The sequence below is a fragment of the Psammomys obesus genome, unplaced genomic scaffold, assembly GCF_907164565.1.
Source record: "Psammomys obesus unplaced genomic scaffold, mPsaObe1.curated_primary_1811, whole genome shotgun sequence".
NCBI classification, from domain to species: domain Eukaryota; kingdom Metazoa; phylum Chordata; class Mammalia; order Rodentia; family Muridae; genus Psammomys; species Psammomys obesus.
The window spans coordinates 4,854,627-4,874,807 of record NW_026596466.1 but is presented as its reverse complement, the minus strand read 5'-3'; the positions used below and the strand labels follow the sequence as shown (position 1 = coordinate 4,874,807).

The 20,181-nt window shown below is 56.3% G+C and overlaps 1 protein-coding gene across 2 annotated transcripts in view; it reads right to left on the bottom strand.

Moving 5' to 3' along the window:
- Micall2 (MICAL like 2) overlaps positions 1–20,181 on the bottom strand; it is a 27,806-nt gene extending 7,625 nt beyond the window's left edge. For both annotated transcript variants that reach the window (XM_055598605.1, XM_055598606.1), the window contains exons 1-6: positions 19,879–20,181; positions 7,335–7,383; positions 4,145–4,286; positions 3,145–3,335; positions 2,368–2,483; positions 728–1,825 (exon numbers count right to left, since the gene is read on the bottom strand). In XM_055598605.1, the coding sequence (XP_055454580.1) occupies positions 728–1,825; positions 2,368–2,483; positions 3,145–3,335; positions 4,145–4,286; positions 7,335–7,383; positions 19,879–20,021 (1,739 nt within the window). In that variant the 5' untranslated portion in view covers positions 20,022–20,181. The remainder of the gene's footprint in view (positions 1–727; positions 1,826–2,367; positions 2,484–3,144; positions 3,336–4,144; positions 4,287–7,334; positions 7,384–19,878) is intronic.

Below are 20,181 nucleotides of genomic sequence, written 5' to 3'. Positions count from 1 at the left end.
CTGCCTAGAATCCCCCAGTGAGAGGCTGGGGTGTGGCTCAGTGGTAGAGCATTTGCCTAGAATTCCCCAAGTGAGGGGCTGGGGTGTGGCTCAGTAGTAGAGCACTTGCCTGGCATGTGAGATACCCTCAACTCTATCTCCAACACTACAAAAGAAAAAGAGAGAGAGAGAGAGAGAGAGAGAGAGAGAGAGAGAGAGAGAGAGACAGCAAAAGCAGAGTCCATGCAACAATGGAATCAGAGATGGAGTGAGGCAGCCGCCGGGAAAGTCTAGATGTTGGAGAGATGAAAGGACCCTCCTCTGGAGCCCCAGTAGAACGGGTGGCCTGCCACAGGACATGCTTCTACCACCGAAGGAGTGCGAGGAGTGGCCCTACCCCTCTGTCTGCACCCTCTGGTCAATGGAAGACACTACAGGTGCCAGGCCTAAAGGGACCCTCAGCAGCCAGCTCCATTCATGCAAGTCACCCAAGGCATGGTGCCAGGCAGTGGGGCACCCCGCTCAACACCCATTTTCCCGTTCTCAAGATGGCATGAGGGTCCTGGAGCCGCAGTCTAAGAAGAGCCACCTGTAGCCACCAACACCTTTATCACCGTATTCCTGCCTCTGCGCCATCCCCACCTCTGCTCCCAGATAAGGAGGCTAAAGCCACACAGTCATGGAGGATCAGACTCCTCCATGTCCTGGTGGGCAGGTCACAGCCACATCCCACGGCCCTTCCACCTACCTCCTGGGAGCCTGGGTAGCAGCTCCTGTCAGCCCCGGCAGGGCCTTCCTGAGGACACTGAGTGCTTGCTCCCGGCTGCTTTCCTGGACAGGGGAATCCACAACAGCAGAAGCTGCGCTGGCAGAGGCTTTCACTGTGGTGGGGACCCTACCAGTGGGGACATTCACCGCAGTGGGAACCCTGCCAGCGGGGGCAGTCACTGCAGTGGGGACCCCGCCAGCGGGGGCAGTCACCACAGTGGACATTCTGCCATCAGCAGCACTCACCACAGTGAGGACCCTGCTGGTGGGGGAAGTCACCACATGGGGGGCCCTGCCAGCAGGGGCAGTCACCGCAGTGGGGACCCCGCCAGCGGGGGCAGTCACCACAGCGGGGACCCCGCCAGCGGGGGCAGTCACCACAGCGGGGGCCCTGCCGGCAGGACTGCTGCTGGCTGGGGTTGGGCCCGGGGAACGGTTCTGGAAAAATTTCTCTCGGGCCTGCTGGGTCCTAGAGGCTGAGGGGGTCCAGGCTGTGGTGGCTGCTGTGCTTGGAGATTCTGTGCTGGAGTTGAGTTGCGTCTTAACACCTTTTGAAGCCGTGTGGCCTTGGGGTACAGATGGTTTAGAGTCCAGAGCACTTGGGGACACAACAGGACGGGAGCTGGCGGTCACTGTGCTGCTCTGGGCAGGTGGCGACCATTGTGTTGCGGAGCTGTTAGTCACACGGGTGATGGCCTTGCTATTCACAGAAGTAGTGGCCACCAGGCTCGTGGGCAGCCTGGGCCCTGCAGGGCTCCCCACACGGACTTGGGAGGTAGCTGGAGGGTCAGGATCATTTCCGACAAAACCTTTGGCAGTCCTGTTGCCTACAGCGGGTTCCCAGGCTGCTGCCCTGGCCCTCAGCGAGGTCACCTCTCCGTTTGCCTCCTGAACCCTCCGTGAGACGCCGGTCGGCTTGTTGTCTGCAGCAGAAACCCCTGGCTGCCTTGAGGCCAGGCTTGACAACTTGGGGCTCGCAGAGGTGACTTCCAGGCCGTGATGAGAGCAGACAAAGACCCCCGGCTCTCCCGTGGCACGGTAGGCCCCTGAGTGCAGCGTGTTGGAACACCGTCTACACCTGTGGGAGGAAGCCACGGAGACTCCGTCATTCATCCACCCCCTCACTCATTCATTTCACGCTCCCGAAAGCACACACTGCCACATCTCCATCCATTCAGCAGGTGCTCGCTAGTGATTTCAGGCACTGTGAGTTGCAGCCTCACCTGGTGGCTTGTCAGGGCGTGGGCACCACAGGGCGCCCAGACATGTCACTAGCTGCATACATAAAGACACACAGTGTGCCTCACCTTCAGGAGTCCAACCACCCCAAGGCTGATAGGTGGACAGAGGAGTCACTCCTCGGCCCCCAAATCTAGGTGCTCTGGGAGGCAGGGAGGAGATGACTATGGGTCACAGAGTTAAAACAAACAAACAAGCAAGCAACACAACGGGCTGAGAAAAGCCAAGGGAGGCTGAGTCAGTGTGTCTGGAAGGACATCCCCAAGGGGGCATTAAAGAAGGATATCTGTGGCCAGTGGAAGACAGATGGGAGGCCCGTGGGAGCCAGGGGAGGTGTGTGAGCGAGAAAGTGACATCCCGACATGCAGCGGGGAGCCATACCTGAAGCAGCTCCGGTGGTAGAGCCGGCCATCAGCCAGGTGCCGCTGCACGAGGTGAACGTGCTTGCCGCAGACCCCACAGCTGCTGCTGACAGAGCTGCCCGCCGTCCCCAGAGCCTGCAGGGAGGGGCCAGGACCGTGGAGGGGCAGCTGGCACCTACAACCTCCCACCTCAGCCCAGAGGTGGCCAACAGACCCGCTCTATAGGTTAGAGACCTGACAGGGGCCCTGGAGAGCCAGGAGCCCGGGCATGGGCGTGGTCACACACTCAGGGCCTCCAAACGGCCCTGTGGTGGAGCAGGAGACCGGACGCTGAGGATGCTGGGGACAAACCTAGTACCTCCTGTCACCCCTCCAGGCCCTGGGATCAGGCTACTTCCCCTGGCATCCAGGCCTGCCTTGCTCTAGCGCCAGGGACCCTAGAGGACCCAGCGAGGCCCAGCAGGGGGCACCCCAGCTCAGGGCTGCGGGGCTGGCCTGGGAAGCAAGGTCCAGTGCAGTGTCCCTTCCCATCCGGAAACAGGACAACAGCCTAAACCAGCCCGGAAAGGTCTTTGGTTCCAGCTCCATTCTACTTGGATGACATCTCGTGCCTCAGTTTACCCATTGGTCGTACGGGAACCACAACTCTTTGCCATGCCTAGGAATGCTACCTCAGTGGGTGCGCTGGATATGAAGCACTGGAAGGGGCGCCGTGCCCTGAGACAAAATCCCACACAGCTCTACGTTTTCGGATATGCACAGCCCTGCGATGCCCACTCAACTGAGCTATGCTTACAGCCTTTGGGGATGGCCTCTCCGAGCCACCGTCATTCCTCTGAACCACCGGGTTTGTCCTCGCTGGAGACAGCGGTGACCTCTGCATTGGAGCAGGTGAGGGCAACTTGGCAGGCTGGGCCGGAACCTTCTTTCCAGAGAGTTCTTCAGTTGTGTCTGATGAGGGTCTCTTCATACCAGCCATGCCTCCAACTGGCACAGAAAACAGGGGTCAGGAGGCGCCCACCCAGAGCTTGTGCCCTCTAAGAAGTCCTTGTGTGCACGCTGAAAGGCACGGGCCCCTAGGACAGCTGCTGGGACACAGCGCAGAGAAAGGGCAGCCTCAGGGCACATTTTTCCCAGAAAACCCTGGCCTGGCCCTCACCCCTTCTCCTAGCCGACAGCCCCATCTAGGGTCACGGAAAGGGACTTTTCTGTTTCCAAACCACCAGTTGGGGCTGGCCCTCAGCCCGGGGGATTCCGGAGATTTCTAAAGCTTTAAGAGGAATGTGGCGCAGGGAGACAAGCAGCTCCCCACTCGGAGGGCGAAGACCCGCTCTGTCCTCTCTGCCCTGCCCATCCCTGCCTCAGCCACACAGCTTCCCTGCCGAGGTCAATCCAGCATGAACAGGGGCTGCAAAATTACTCTAGCCACCGGCTGAGACCCTCAGGGTCGAGACAGGCAAAGAGGGTAAAAGGCCAGGACAGAGCGTTCTGCACCTAGGAACACAGGGTAGACACAGCCGTGCTGAGTGTCTCCCGGCAGGACTAAACTGGGGGATAAGGATGCCCCGGGGTCCTGGTCTCCTTGGTAACAGACACAGCTATAGGATTCACACGCATGGTCTCAAAAAGGTGCCCTCCTTGCCCCCTCGCATCACTAGCCATCAGTGCTGGGGCATGAGGACGGAGGGTGGGCATGGAGACCCGAAGGGAGGACTGCAGGACAGGCTGGTGGCCCTGGCAGCATTGGCAGTCTGTCACGCCCCCGGCAGGGGAGGGCCCTCTGGACCGGGACTCACTTGGGGAGCGGCCGTGGAAGTAGTTGTAATACTGAGACACGTAGGTGAGGATGCTCAGCCGGTCTGGAACCTTCAAGGCCACCATGTCCTCGGCCTCTAGCAGGGCAGGGATGCCCAACTGTTCCTCAGCCACCTGAAAGGCCTGGAAAGGGGCTCAAATCAGTGGGATAGCCCAGCTGAAAGAAGGGGGCAATGAAGCCTGGGCTTCAAGTCAGAGGGCTCCCGCCTGACTTGTCCATTTGTATAAAGGTTCAAAGTCCCAACAGGACTTTGTTCCTCAGGAGAGCAGACCGAGGGCAGGTCGTATGTTGGGGACAGGTGCTGTAAACTGAACCCATGACCTCCCACACGATAGGAAAGTGCTCTTCCACCGAGCCCACCCCCAGCCCCTCACTGGGGGATTCTAGGCAGGGGCTCTACCACTGAGCTACACCCAGCCCCTCACTGGGGGATTCTAGGCAGGAGCTCTACCACTGAGCCATACCCCCAGCCCCTCACTGGGGAATTCTAGGCAGGGGCTCTACCATGGAGCCACACCCCCAGTGCCAATACTCACCCTGGACTTGTAACCCTCCTGTCTCAGCCTTCTGAGTAGCTAGGTCTACAGGTTTGTACTGCCAGGCCTGGCTCTAGGAGGCTTTTGGAGTCTTGTCCTCACTCCACCCTTGGGGTTCATCACTTTGGAATCAGCGCCGAGCCTCCAGAGCCCTACTGAGCCAAACCTCATCTACTTAGAGCAGGTTGTCTATGGGGCGCCTGACACCCCGAGCCAGGGACTGGGAAGCACTAGGCTGGGAAGGCCAGGAGCCCAGATATACAGAGCACCTGCTGCATACCAGACCCCATAATTTCCAGCACAGTGCCTTTCCTACCTCCGCCATCTGCTGCCCACCTCCAGGACCAAAGCCCATGGAGGCTCTAACTACTGACCTATGGCCTTGTTTGCCCTCCCCATCTGCTTCCCTTGCCAGGCAGCCCCTGGACACCCCTCTGTACTCCCTGTCTCCATCTGACTCTTGGCCTCGCTGAGACAGCCACCTGTGGTTGCCAGTGACTTCCACCCACTCAAGCCCTCATCAAACTGCCAACTGTGGCTGCAGGCCTATCACCCCAGATACCTGGGAGGCTGAGGCAGGCTGATTATGAGTTCAGGAGTATTCTGGGCTACAGAGTGAGTTCAAGACCAGCCAGACCTACTTAGTAATATTATCTCAAAATAAAAACTTAAAGGGTGGTTGGGAATGTGACTTAGAGACCCTGCCTAGAATGCCCGAGTGAGGGGCTGATGTGTGGCTCAGGAATAGAGCATCTGCCTAGAATCCCCCAGTGAGGGGCTGGGGTATGGCTCAGTATAATATCGGCCTAGTATGTGTGAAGCCCTGAGTTCAAATCTAGGACTGCAAAACAGAATGCATAAAAAGTAAAGCTCCACCAGTTCCATTTAGTCCAGGGCAGAGGCACTGATGTCATGGCCTTGGTGACGTCCCACATCCTGGTGACTCCAAGAGCTCTCCTGTAGTTCCCTTCACTGTCTCTCCTCTTCCACATGCCTGTGTGGCCTCCATATGGATGCCAAGTCTGGGTTCCTATGCTGCTGCCACACGTGCAGCTCCCTAGTGCCCCCACAGCACACTCATACCAAGCCTCAGATCTCCTCTGACCCGCACAGCGAGCCTAGTGCTTGGCCACTCCCACTGAGGGCCATTTGTGCCTTCTGTATGACCTCCTCACCACACACTCCTTTCTCCTGCAGAGTCTGGGGGTGGAGAGCCCCAGGTTCATGCTTCCCAGGAACCCAGTTTCACTCGCTGGGAGGGAGAGACCAAAGTCCTTCCTCCGCCACGCCCTGCACCTGCCTCGAGACCCTTAGCCACCAGCCAGCCCCTCAACTGTGTCCTTCCCAGCACTCTGCAGCCCCAAGGCCTCTGCCCGTGCGCCACTCCAGCCAGCATGACTTCCTCAGAGCATCCACACCCCTGCCAGCAGGCACCCATGCAGCCCAGCCTCATCTCCTCAGCGCGTGCTCCTGTCTCAAGCCCAGGGCCGTGACAGCAGTGTACCAGCGATCCTGGCTGCGTGCTCCTGCCGTGCAGTCAGCCCCTGAGGAACTGACTCGTTTGCGCACATGCATCTGTGTATTTTTTTGCGCGCATATACACATGGAAGTGGAAGCCAGGTCAAGGTCAAGGTTTCTCTCAATCGCTCTCTACCATGTTTTTTTACATGTATGTGGGGGGGGGGGAACACACATGTTCAAGTGTGTGGGGGGTGTGTATGTCATGTGCCCACGTGTGTGGAGGCTGGAGGGTGACACCGATGCCTTCCTTGATCACTTTCCATCTTGTGTATTGACTCAGGGTCCCTCGCTTGAATCCCAAGTTGGCCAGTGGGCTACTCTGGCCAGCCAGCTAGCTCTGGTGCTCCCTGACCCACCTCCATGCGCTGGCGTTGCAGGCCAGCCGCTACACTCATCCGCCAGTTACACGGGGGCTGGGGATCTGAACGTGGGTCTTCCTCACTGAGCCATATCCCCGGCCCAAGGTGCTGGGCTTAAAAGCATGTGCTGCCACCAGGCTCGGCCCGGAACTGAGCCTCTAATTGTAGTTCATGATCATTAAGTCGCAGAGGCTGCCCTGCCTGGATAGGAAAGCCATCTCATGTCCACTGTCTCAGTCCTGCTCAGTGATGTCAGTCCAGGGACCCACGTGGACATTGCTTGGCTCGGAGTAAGAACAGATATGTTTCAGTCCAAGGGACAGTGGGGCTTATTTTGTAGCAGGGGGAGTTAGGCTGGCACAGGGAAGATTCTCCTGGTGGGGGTACAGATAGGTCTGGAATCAAGGGGCCAGGGAAGGTGGTCCCCCAGGACCAGGGAGCAGTCCTGTCCATCCTCAGGACCACCACGACTTACCCTCCCACAGCTTGCAGTGGCCTTGCTCCGTCCTGGGTGGATCAGACAGGCCATCCACAGAGGAGTTGGCTACCACTTCCTGGGGTCCCAGAGAGGGAGAGAGGGTGCCTGGGGCCTAGGATCTAAGGTGAGGTCAAATCCCCAGGACAGAACAGAACCCCAGGACAGCATAGGGGAAGGCTCGCTCCACTGAGGTGCAGTGGTCCTTCAGACATGAGGCGGGGGTCTGAGGCAGAGGCCTTAGGGGACAGGGCAGTGGGCATCAGCTGGCCTACTCACCAGCTTGTTGTTCTCGTAAATGTTTTCCTTCCGGAGGGCACTGAAGTTTCTGAAAGATAAAAACACTTGTGTCAAAAATAACAACAAAAAGCCTGTCACTGGTGGCACACACCTTTAATCCCAGCTCTCAGGAGGCAGAGGCAGGCAAATCTCTGAGTTTAAGACCAGCCTGGTTTACAAAGTGAGTTCCAGGACAGCCAGGGCTACACAGAGAAACTGTGTCTCAAAAACAAATAAATAAACAAACAAAAACAGACAGACAAACATGTCAGCCTGGTCTATATACCAAGTAGGACAGGCAGGTGTATATAGGGAGACCTTGTCTCAACAAAAGAAAACACTTATGTCCAAAGCTACTCAACTCTAAGAAGAAAGTAAGGCCTCAGGGTTATTTTGCCCAAATGGGGAAACTGAGGCTAGGAGTGGGGCTGTGAACTCACTGTGAATTCCCAAGCAAATCTAAGATGTGCAGGCTGGCACCAGGTCTGGCCTACAGTGACCACAATGATGCCACCACCGCCTACCACTCGGGTACAGGTGACCCACGGTAGGGCCCCAGGTTGGCCCTCACCTCCAGCCAATAAGGAGGCTGAGCCCTTGGTTGCTATTCCTGCCCCCAATCAGATGTAGCAGAAGACAAATCCAGAGAAATACAACCATCAGCCCGGGGTGGTCCAGTCAAGACAGAGCTCAGAGCAGAAAGGACGCTGTGGGGTGAACATGAGAGGCCCTGAGGAGCCGAGCCGACACACAGAGGGATGACATGCTCCAGGGACAGCGCTGACTCTGTTTATGGATCTGGCCCCCTCTGCAGGGCCGCTGTTCTGAGCAACTTATAAACATATACCTCCTAGATGCTCACAGGTCCTGCGGGCTGGACACTGAGCACAGAGGCTTTGGGACACATGCAAGACACTAGCAGGAGGCAGGGCCAACCACTCCATCTTTTATCCATGGGGAGGTGAGACTCGGTGTCCACCACATAGGTACCTGGTCCCTCGACTGGCTTCGGGATTGAGTCCATATGTGACCACCGGCTCCCAGGAAGTACCCAAGGTGGGGCCCCAAGCAGCCCAGACAGGAGAGCTGTCTTGGAGAGGCCAAGGGTGCCACCTACCCAGTGCCCGGTGGGCCCTAGACTCCATGAGCATGTCACGTTTCCTGACATGCCACAACACGGCAAACCACGGCCCAGCTGAAAGCTGCCTTGCCCAGCCCCATCTTGACAAGAGAGGCCCGCCAGAGTCTGCTGGCATCCCCAGGGAGGCTGGCTGAAGAGCAACTAACTGCCCTTCCATCCGCTGCTGCCTGTGGGTCCCAGGAGGTGCTGCTGCTACCGGGGTGACCTAAATTGTTCAGGAAGCTTCCTGGCACAGAGGAAGGGTCTCTGACCGAACACCGTGTCCTGTTTCTTAGAGTCTGCCTCTGGCAGGCCACTTCCCTTGGAACCCCAGGCTCCCTGCCTGTGAGGACAACACAACTTTGAAGACGGAATTCTTTTTCTTTTCCTTGGTCTTCTTTTTCTATTTACAGTATTCATTACAGTGTCTCTATCTAGCCAGTGTGCTTGCGAGTGGGCCCTGGGGTACCACGCATGTGTGCAGACATCAGAGTATGTTCCCTTCTTCCACCACGTGGATCCTAACCAAACTCAGGTCATCAGGCTTGGTGTCAAGCCATCCAAATCGTTTGGTTTTGCTTTTTGTTTTTTGGCGGTGCTGGGAATTGAACTTAGGGCCTCACTCTTCACACATGCTAGGTAAGCACATCACTACTGAGCTACATTCTCGGCCTTCTATGTGTGGGCATGTTTATTTGTGTGCAGGCAGATGTGAGTCAGTATCAGTGTCTTTTGCCATCACTCTCAGTGAACCTGTTGCTCACTGGTTGAGCTAGGAGGGCCAGTCAGGGAACTCCAGAGATCCATTCTCCTGCCTCCAACCACCACCTCAGCACTGAGATTCGGGCCACTGCATCTGCCCTTTGTCCATGAGTTCTGGGCCTCGAACTCAGGCCCTCATGCATGTACGGCAAATGCTTTACCAACTTAGCTGTCTCCTCAGTCCCTCCTACCCCTTTTCCTTCCTCCTCCTCTTCTCCCCTCCTCCCTCCCGCCTTCTTTCCTTCCCTGAGGTTCTAGAAACAGAGATTTAGGCCCTCCTCCATGCTAAAAAACACCTTTTACCACTTGGCTCCATCCCAGTCCCAAATGTAAGTCTTGTTCAGACACCAGTTGGCCAGATGTGACAGTCACATTCCCCGGACACAGGCACGTCTCAAACAACAAAGAGGGAAGGTTCTGGGTGCCCACAGCCGCCCGACCCGGGACAGCCTGGTCTGAAGCCAGTCTGCCAGCAGAAGCCAGGCCTTGCCCAGTTCTGTGCCATGAGGACCCTCAGAGGCCTGGGCTGCATTTTGTAGACCAACTAAAATGCGATGGGTCAGTCCTGTCACATAGTGGGGTTCAGAGCTGGAGTGCGTGTGTCCCACCCTTACAAAACCTCCCCTTCAGCTATCAGCACAGCCAGCCAGCAGCTGCCAGTTACCCGGCCCTTCAGGAAACTCCCAGCATTTCCGGCCAGGACCACCTCCGATAACGCATTCCAGATGCCAGGACCACCCGCACAGTGAGAGGTGGGCCAACAAAGGACAGGGGCAGGGAAGGGGCGGCTTTCAGCCCCCGGACATGTGGGTAGATGCCATCCACCTGAGCCTGTCCCCAGATGCAGGGTGTCCCTAGACTGTTCAAGGACTGGCGTGTGCGTGTCCAGCCTTCACTGGACAGCCCAGAGTCCTCCAGCCACTCTGGTCCCTCCCATCCCCCACCCCTTTGAAAGCACAAGCCCTTCTCTGGCGCCCAGGGTCACTGACCTCAATGGCTACTGCTAGGAGGCCGGACAACAAGCTGTGTTTTGTTTCTAAACAGAAGAGGAAGAGGCGGCTGCTGGCCTCCTGCTTTCACCTCTGTCCACCCAGGGAGCCCAGGGCCTCCCTGTGGCCCTGCTTTGTCATCTCACTCACGGGTCCAGGTACTCCAGAGCCCTTCCAGGCCCCCAGCAGAGCGGCCGCACTCTGAGAAGGGGCATGGTACACTGGTCGAGACAAGCCATCTGTTTCCATCTAACTCTCAGGACCAAGCATAAATGGCTTCCCTGGGCCCAAAAGGTCTCCATGACCACACGGAACCACCCTGGCCAGTCCCTCCAGTTACCACAGCCTGTTGACACCAGGCCCAGCCTCCGGACCTCAAACCAAGTTGTTCCCTGTCTCTGCCTGATGAACTCTCCAGGGTCCTCTAAGGACACTCAGGTCCCCAAGCAAACATGTGTGTGCCTTTGCTTTCCCATGCCCTGAGCTCATGTCGCCCTTGGCATGGGGTACAGAAGGCAGCCCATCCGTCCCTGAGTTGCTGAGGCCTGCGCTAGTGTGCCAAAAGGGGGCCCATCAGGATGCTTTCTCATCATTATTACTGTATACGGAGGGTGGCGTGTCTGCTTCAGCTTATGTGTTGACATCAGAGGACAGCTTTGTGGAATTGGTTCTCTCCTTCCACTTGTGTGTGGGTCCTGGGGAGCAAACCCCGGTCCCCAGGTTTGTGCAGAAAGCACCTTCACCCACTAAGCCATCTCTCTGGAGTCTGGGTGTGACTTTACTTATTTATGCTTTAAAAGAGTATTTATCTTTATTTTGTTAGTCTGTTTTGTTTTGCTTTTTTTCAAGACAGGGATTCTCTGTGTAGCCTTGGCTGGCCTCGAGCTCAGAGATCCACCTGCCTCTGCCTCCCGAGTGCTGGGACTGAATGTGCCCGGCCTTATTTTTATTTTGGATGTATGAGTATTTCGCCAGCATATATGTCTTTGTACCACATGTGTGCAGTGCCCTCAGAAGAAGATCCAGAAGAAGGCACTGGATCCTCTGGAACTGGAGTTATAGGCAGTTGTGAGCGGCCGTGTGGGTGCGCGGCGCTGAACCCCTGCTCGAGCGACCGATGCGTTTTTAACTGATGAGCCATCTTGCCAGCTCCTAGTAATTCATTTTTGAGACAGGAACTCACACAGCCCAGGATGGCCTCAAACTCACTTTGTGGCCAAAGACAACCCTGAACTCCTGATCTTGCTGCCTCTACCTCCCAAGCACTAGGATTACAGGTGTAAGCCAGGCCTTGGCGTTCTGACTGAGCCTACCAAATCCGGGGCTCACCATCTTAGCAGAAAGCCCTTCACAGCCAGCTTCCCAGAGAACACTAAGGGTCCAGCAACATACCCTGTCTGAGACAGGGTCTCAGACAGCCCAGGTTAGACTCCCTACGTAGTTGTGCTAGCTAGCTTTGATGTTAACTTGACCCAGGCAAGGGTCACCTGGAAAGAGGGAATTCAACTGAGAAAATGCCTCCGATCAGATTGCCTGGAGGCAAGCCTGTGGGACATTTTCTTGATTAATGATTGATGTGGTAGGGCACAGCCCATTGCAGGCAGAGCTGCCTCACACAGCACAGGTCCCCTGAGCAGGTGGCCCTGAGTGATGTAAAGCTGTGTAAGTCATGGGAGCAAGCCCACCAGCTACGCTCCTTCACGGCCTCTGCTTCAGTGCCTGTCTCCACGTTCCTGCCTTCACCTCCCTCAAAGTGGACTGAAGGTGTAAGCCAAATACACTTTTCTCCTGTGGTGATTGCAATAGGAAGGTCCCTAGAGGCCCATACATTTGAATACTTGGTCATGGGGGGGGGTGGCCTTGGTGGAGTAGGTGCGGCCTTCTTGGAGGAAGTATGTTGCTGGGGTGGGCTTTGGGGTTCCAGATGCTGAAGCCAGGTCCGGCGTCTCTCTTCCTGCTCCTCCAGCACCTGTCTGCCTGCGTGCCGCCATGCTGAAAATGGACAAAACCCTGAACTGTAAGCCAGCCCCAACTAAACGCTTTCCTTTACAAGAGCTGCTGCGGTCATGGTACCTCTTCACAGCAATAGAACATTTGCTTTTGGTCACGGTGTTTCTACCACAGCAACAGAAACACTAGTAAGACAGTCAGCAAGGCCAGCCTTGAACTTCCGATCCTCCTACCCCCTGCCTGTTGCGTGCTGGGATTACCATGTGCCCCCGTGCCTCACTCTCTTCGTCTCTAAAAGTGCTGATTCCTCGCTCAGGCCAGTGAGATGAGCACAAGCAGGAGGAGGCCCGACGCCTTCACCTCCATTCTTCGCCATGTCCTTTACTTTGGGCCAGCCGTCTACTGACCTCCACATCCAGGCCCAGCCATCGCTCCAGACAGGTCTGCCTAAAACCTGATGATAACTATCCCCTGTCCACACAGGGATGAAGACATGAAACCCAGTGCATCAGTCCAACTCTTCCAGTCCTACTCCAGACCCCAAAAGCCACCTCAAGTTCTCCATCAGGTAACCTCTATCAAGCGAGTCATGGCCCCTTGGGGGCCGCATGTCGGAAATCCTACATATCAGATATTTACGTTACGATTCATAACAGTAACAAAATTACGATTATGAAATGGCAACAAAATCACGTTATAGTTGGGGGGGTCACCATAACATGAGGAATTATGCTAAAGGGCCACAACCCTAGGAAGGCTGAGAACCAGTGCTCTGCAGCCATCGCCCAAAACCTACAGTCTTCCTGCGCTCTGACAACAGCAGAGTATCACAGGGCAGACACACACCCCGCTCCCCAGGGAGGATAGCAGCTCACGATGATGATGACGGTAGCTGCACCCGGGAGTGTGAGCACTCACTCCGCTACCCCACCCCCACACCCAGTGCGGCCCCAGAGTGATGGGGACTTCTTCAGAGCATCCTGCAGAACCAGAGCTGAGGCGATTAACCAGCCCCCACCTTGACCAGCGCTGCTTAGCCACACACCTCACCCCTGCCTAGGCCGTCCTCTGTTTAAACCAAAGCTCGAGCCAGCACCTGGAAGACAACTGATCAAGTCCTCTCTCCATCATCCATCTCTGTATCCTGAGACAGGCCGTGAAGCCTGTGTGGCAGTGCTTCTGAAACACGGCTCTGAAACGCCACTGTTGCTCTCTCCAGGGAGGGACGCTGCGGGGCTCCAGAGATGGCTCAGCGCTGAAAGTCTTCGCTGAGAAAGCATGAGGACCTGAGTTCAAGAGGCAGAACCCGCCGGGCGCCATGACGCTCGCCTATGATCCCAGCACTCGGGAGGCAGAGGCAGGTGGATTTCTGTGAGTTCCAGGCCAGCCTGGTCTACAAAACAAGTCCAGGCCAGCCAAGGCTACACAGAGAAACCCTGTCTTGAACTTCCCGCCCCCACCAAAAAAAAAGATGGGCATGTGGGCAGGGCCTGTTCAGAGACTGTGGGAGAAAATGTGCTCATGTCTGCTGGCTTGTGTATAGCCACTGCGGTCTCTCACGTCCTCACACCCTCAGCCTCTGTGTGTATCTCTAAGTCCCTCAGCTTAGGGACACAGGTCCCTCAGGGCAGGCGACCCTAACAACCTCACGTTCACTTGATCACATCTGTGATGACCCTGTCTTCAAGTCCAGTTACACTGGGACACTAGGATACTGTTGAGTGTGCACCTGAAGAGGGCACCAGATCTCACTAGAGATGGTCGTGAGCCACCATGCGGTTGCTGGGAATTGAACTCAGGACCTTTGGCAGAACAGCCAGTGTTCTTGACCTCTGAGCCACCTCTCCAGCCCCTATCTTTGAATTTTTTAAAACGATTTTTTAAATTTTATTTTGTGTGTGTGAGCATTGTGGTACATGCATGTCTGTGCACCATGCACACGCCCAGTGTGCCCGTGGAGGCCAGAAGCCGGCACCGGATTCCCTGGAACTAGAGTTACAGATGGTTGTGAGCTGCCATGTGGGTGCTGGGAACTGAATAGGTCCTTCTCAAGAGCAACAAGTGCTCTCAACCCCTGAGCCATCTTTTCAGCCCCAGCTTCTTTTTTGAGACAGAGTCTCTCCCTGGCTGGAGCTCACCAAATAAGCTAGACCGGTTGAGCAGAAAGCCCCAGAAATCCTCCTGTCTCCTCCTGCCTGGCTCAGGAGCTTGCACCACCTTGCCTGGCTTTCCACATAGGTCCTGCCTCTTTCTCTTTTCTTCTTCTAAGCTGGGGTTAAAGGCTTGCACCACCACTCTCGGCGCCATATGCCTGTCGTAAACCTCCAACTTCACTTACTTTCTTCCGGTACTAGGGATCGAACCTAGGGCCTCACACATGGCCGGTCTCTACCACAAAGCTTCAGCCCCGGCTGTCAGCCTCATGTTCATCAAGCCTGGGTCTCCCCGGAGACACAGTTCAGGCTTGCTTGGAACTTACACCACCACCCAAACCTGGAACTTGAGATCCCCCTGCCTCAGCCATATAGGCTGGTGTTTGCTAGATTCCTTCGCTGGAGACATCCTAAGTAAGGTTTGGTTGGCATTCTCTTACCCTTCTGTTTTCCCCCTTTCCTTGATTTCCTGTTTGTTGGGGCACGCTCATGTGGATACATGAATGTGTGAGGACACATAGAGCCCAGACCTTGACTTTGGGTGTCATTTCTCAGGAGATGTCCATCCCAGCTTTTGAGGCAGGGTCTCTCTCACTGGGGTGTGGAGCTTGCCAATTAGAACAGGCTGGCTATCCAGCAAGTGCTGGGAGCCTCCTGGCTCCACCTCCCACTCCACCTGGATTACTGGTACACATCACTGTCCCTGGCTTCTGTACATGGGTGCTGGGGATTGAACTGGGCCCTCGTGTTTACAAGGCAAAACCAGACCCTATTGTATTCCATTTCAACACAAACAGATTAAATGAAACTATGGAGTTAAGAGCCACCCAACGTTGTGTGGATGACCGCACAACCAGGCCACCACCCACCAAATACAATGACGCCCCAGCCCTGTGAGCTTTGGCTGTGGAGGAAGCCAGCCTCCAGCCCCCCCACCCGAGCACCTCATGGGACCCCTTGGGAATAGTTCCCCCACCCCTTCTGAATTCTCCCGTGGCTGACTTCATGTTCTTGTATTTCCTGGAAGAAAACTCAACTATGCAGGGTGGGCACCAGGCTTGGGGGGGGGGGGGGGAATTCCCAGCTCCGTGTTATCACTAAGCAAATCCAGCACATCTGGAGTTAATCCCATTGGCAAAAAGGCAGAGAGAAGAGACAGTTTAGAGAGAGGTCTGCAGCTCCAAAGTGAAGAGAGGAGCTCAGGGTGAGTGTGAAACCAAGAGTGTGAAACAAACAGAATAGCAGGGAGACCAGCCAGGAGACCCGGGAACTAGGCACAGGGAACGAGGCCTCTGGAAGGCCAGCGCCAGGCTGGGTTGTCTCCTGGAGGGCAGCAGCCCCTCCCACTGCCCTGGACAGTTTTAGCCGGAAGGCAGTGGCAGGGGTCTGGGCAGCCAGCCGCAGGCTGGAGAACAGAAGGCCTCTGTGCCCAAGACGCTTCCTGCTGGCCAAACCCTGTGTGGGAGGGAAGCTCGGCTAGCCTTGCCTGGTCCACTCCCAGCTCTGGCCAGGGAAGCCTCGGGATAGAGCACCCCCTGTGAAATCCCTGACCAGGGAAGTCTAGAGTGTCAGAGGCACCCCCACAAGGGATCTGGGAAGGCTGTGTCAGCCACCTGCTGCTTCTAGCTGTGGCCTTGACACTAGCCTCCAGGGCTGGAGGGGCCTTGGGGACCTTCAGGTCACCCCACCAGTGGCCAAGAGCTGGAAGTATCCACAGAACTCCAGCTTTACAGCAGGTGTGGTGGTGGATACCCATAATTCCAAGTACTCACTGTCTAAGGCGGGGGGGGGGACTACCCCAAGTCTGAGCCACTCTCCGGGCTACACAGTGAGTTCTAGACCAGCCTGAACTGTTTACCAAGATCCTGTCTCCAAATAAACAACAGAATCCCAACACTGGGGCTTGGTTGGTAGGGAACTTGCTTAGAATGCACAGTTCCCTGGGTTCCACCCATCCCCAGCACTGCATAGACAAAAGCCCGAGGATCTCTGTGAGTTTAAGGCCAGCCTGGTCTACAGAGTGAGTTCCTGACCTTCAGGGATGTATAATGAGATTCTCTGTCTCAAAAAAAAAAAAAAAAAAAAAAAAAAAAAAAAAAAAAAAAGGAAAGAAAAGGAAGAAAGAGGGAGATAAGGAGGGAGGGATGGAGATTGACAAAACAGCTCATTGGGTAAAGGCTCTTTCATACATGTCTCACAACCCGAGTTCAATCTCAGAACAGAGGGGAGGTTCCTGAAGCCACCTTCCCCACCTACCTCTTGGCTCATATCCACAGGATACTATGCCCCTGGCCTCATAGATCAACTAGAGCCCTATGGCTACTCCTGGTGAGGCCCAAAGGAAGGCCAGCCACTCTGTGAGTCCCACTTGGGGCAAGGCTGCTAGCCGGAGGTGGGCTGGGCTGCTGTGCCGGTGGCTCCCCAGCCCTAACCTGGCAGCTGCAGGGAGGCCTCACTGTAGAAACGGTCCTTGAGCGCAGCACCCTCGAACTGTGGAAGCCCAGGCTCTGCGGCGGAGCAGGGGCACGTGGCATGAGGCAGGGGCTGGGCCAGGTGGCGTCACTGGTGAAGTCTAGTCCTGTGGACCTAGGGATGTGGGAGGGACTTGGACACAGCACACGTGAACTCACTGCCTGCAGCCTGGCCCCACCTGGCTGGCTCCATGCCCAGGCTCGCTCCCTCACAGCTGTGCTCCGACAAGGGCCACAGGAAGCACACTCAGCAGGCAGGAGGAACCTCTGAGGTCAGACAAAGGGAAGGACTTCCTGGTGGCAAAGCTAGGGATAAGGAGACAGGATGTCCACCTTCCTGCTGCCAGAGGGTCTTCAGGGGAAGGAGAAGTGGACTAGGGCATTAGGGAGCTGTGACCCCCCCCCCCCCGAGTCCTGCCAAGATCTGACCTCGGGCTCCTCGGAGAGGACAGCCCCTCTGTCCTCTGGACCTGTGGTCCATCACCCTTTTCCTTCCCAAGTCTGCAGTGAGACACCCCCCACCCCGAACCCCACCCCCACGGGGGCCAGAGCATGGCAGGACCCAGGCTGGGGGCGTTTATTTATTTGGAGGAGGAGGTGCAGATGTGCACACGTGCAGGTCAAAGGACAACTGGGAGTCATCCTCTCCGTTTGTCATGTGGGTGAGTGCTGCAGATCCAAGGAAGGCCACCGAGCCCATTTCCCCACTGGGCCATCTCACCAGAACCACCCCAGGGGCTTTGAACGCTCAGAATCAGACGGCACAAGTCCTTCCTTCGCACCCAGCCACTTTAGAACAGTGCTTGTCAGCCTTCCTAACACGACCCTTCCGTACAGCACCCCATGTAGTGGCTCCCAAGGATAAAATTCTTTCCGTTACTACTTCGTAACTGCGATTTTGCTACTGTTGTGAATCGTAATGTAAGTATCTGTGTTTTCCGTTGGTCTTAGGCGACCCCGCACAGGCCGAAAACCACTGCTTTGGAAACACATCAACCGCTGTAGTGCCTGCCTAAATCTCCACCTCTTTTCACGTGTCCACACCCAGGAATACATGTCCTCAGGTTCCCAGAGGCCAGGTTTCCCGTGTCAAGGTGTAGCAGGGTCATACTCGCTCCGGGGGGAGGGTCCTTCTTATCTCTCCCAGCTTCTGGAAGCTCCAGGGTGTCCCAATTCTGTCACCTCCAAACTCTGTCCAAAGACACAGAAGCGCCTACCAAGCTTCTATCACAGCTACTGAGCCCCAGCAGCATGGCCTTATCTGTGGGGCCCCAGCTACCCAGACAAGCCACCTCCAGGTCTCCTCACGGCACTAACTAATCATCTTTAGCTGGGACGGACAGCAAGGAAGTCAGCACCCAGAGTAGAACTGAGCAGGCGCCTCTTCCTCCAGCCTCCTTCCTGCCACAGCGTCTTGGTTCCCTGTCATCACCTTGAACTTCTGTCTGAGACCAGGAAGTTGCTCCCTTCACTTTGGAGGCTGAGGAGATCTTAGACAGTATACAGCAGGTGCCCAGTAAATGAGCAAATATTTAACACTTGCTCATGCCAGCATGTACATGCAGGCACAAGCATAAGCAAACATACACCTCTGCGTGTACACCTCTCCTCCTCAGCAGGGACTATGTGCCAGGTCAGGAGCACGCACATCCCCTGCCTTGGAGCAGATGGGAACCCTGTATTTGCAAAGGCCCTGTCCAATTACCAACAGAGGCTGCTAGGCCAGCCAAAACTAACAGCACCGTCTCCTCCATCTGAAAACTTGTCACATAGTTTTCACCTAGGCTCCCCACTCTGGATCATCGTCCAGCCTCCCCCGCACCACCTGGGAAGACCTGGCTACCCACACGGTCATTCCAAGTCCATCTCCTAAGGTCCACATCCCTGGTCCAGCATCCATCGAAGCTCAGCAGCACGCTTTCCATATGACTGAGCTCACACCAGCCATCTCCCTGACAGACTCATGCCATGGGGCCTCCTCAAGCAGCTCCCAGGGGCGAGGGGTATATTTCACAACCACAGGGCAGAATACTACTTCTTGCTCAAGATTCCCACTTCCCGAGCAGAGCAAAGCTGGGCACAAGGGAGCCGGACAGACCAGGCCTGCCTCTGCCTGGCAGGCTGTGTACTCTGAACAAAAGGTGTGTGTGTGTGTGTGTGTGTGTGTGTGTGTGTGTGTTTCCTTTTCTGAGCCTCAGTTTCCCTGTCTGCACAGCAAGAAGCCTGACTGAGGCCGGCTCCACAGGTGCCTCCAGCTTCACTCAGCCTCAAGACCTCCCTGGAAAACACTCCCGGAACAGCAGCTCTGGCTCTAGCTGTCGTGTCTCAGGACAGTCAAAGCTCTGCTCAGAAGAGCATGGGCAGTAGGCGATCTTGTCCCCTTCCAGGACTCTGGCCATCAGCCTAACTTAGATCCCTGTAATAGACAGTCTGCCAGAGTCTGCTAAGTGAGCAAATGATAGAACAGATTCAGCTGTGGGCCGAGACAAAACAGAGGCAGCGTGTTCTTCCCAGCCTCCTATGCCAAGACTCTTCTTTTATAGAGGGCTTTAGACCCTCCCTCCCCTCCCCCCCCCCGCAACTTCCAGGGATGGTAGTCCAGTCTCCTTTTTCTCCTGCCACCCTAAGGTGCTAAAAGGCTTGGGCCTCCCTCTTTGATTGATTTCCCAAAGATGCCTGAACAGGCTGGGGGAGGGGCAGCGATCCCACTATTAGTCTCAGTGGCTCTGATCTTGGGGCCAAACCTCAAGACAGTACAGGGTCTCAGAAGGCCCCCATGAGCTGCTCCTTTGCCCTTTCTCAGGGAGCCAGGGGAAGGCGGACACTGCCCTGAGTCACCACTGACTAAGCCGGCTGGACAGCCCACGTCCTGGCCCCTGGCCCAGCTGCATTTGGTGGCCTGCACAGAGGCCACTTGACTGCCGCAGCCTTGGGGGGCCACCGAATGGACTGTGCCTGCAGGTCTCTGCCCTGCCCGGGTGGCTCATTTGAGAGAGGTGTGTCGGCAAACTCTGACCGGGATCCCGGGGCAAGCGAGACCTCAGTTTCCCGTTTGCAGCAGCACATCGGAGACAGACAGAAAGGTCAAAGAGCACTCACATAAGGTCGGGCCGGTGTCGGTGCAGGATAGCGCAGAAGGCCAGGCCATCGCGGAACGAGGTGGTCATGTTGGTGATGCTCACGTCCCGGTAGCCCTCGCATTGCTGCCGGCACCATTCTTGCAGGGCTTTGATGGCGGCCATGCGAGCGGCGGGACTGGCCGGCGGCTCGAGGAACTGGCCACAGACGTGGAGGCCACAGACGTGGAGGCCAAGACGTGGAGGAGGCCCGGACCCACAGACCACCAGCCAGGCTGGAAGAAGAGAGCGACCGGGAGACCGGCGCCCAAAACTGCAGCCGCCT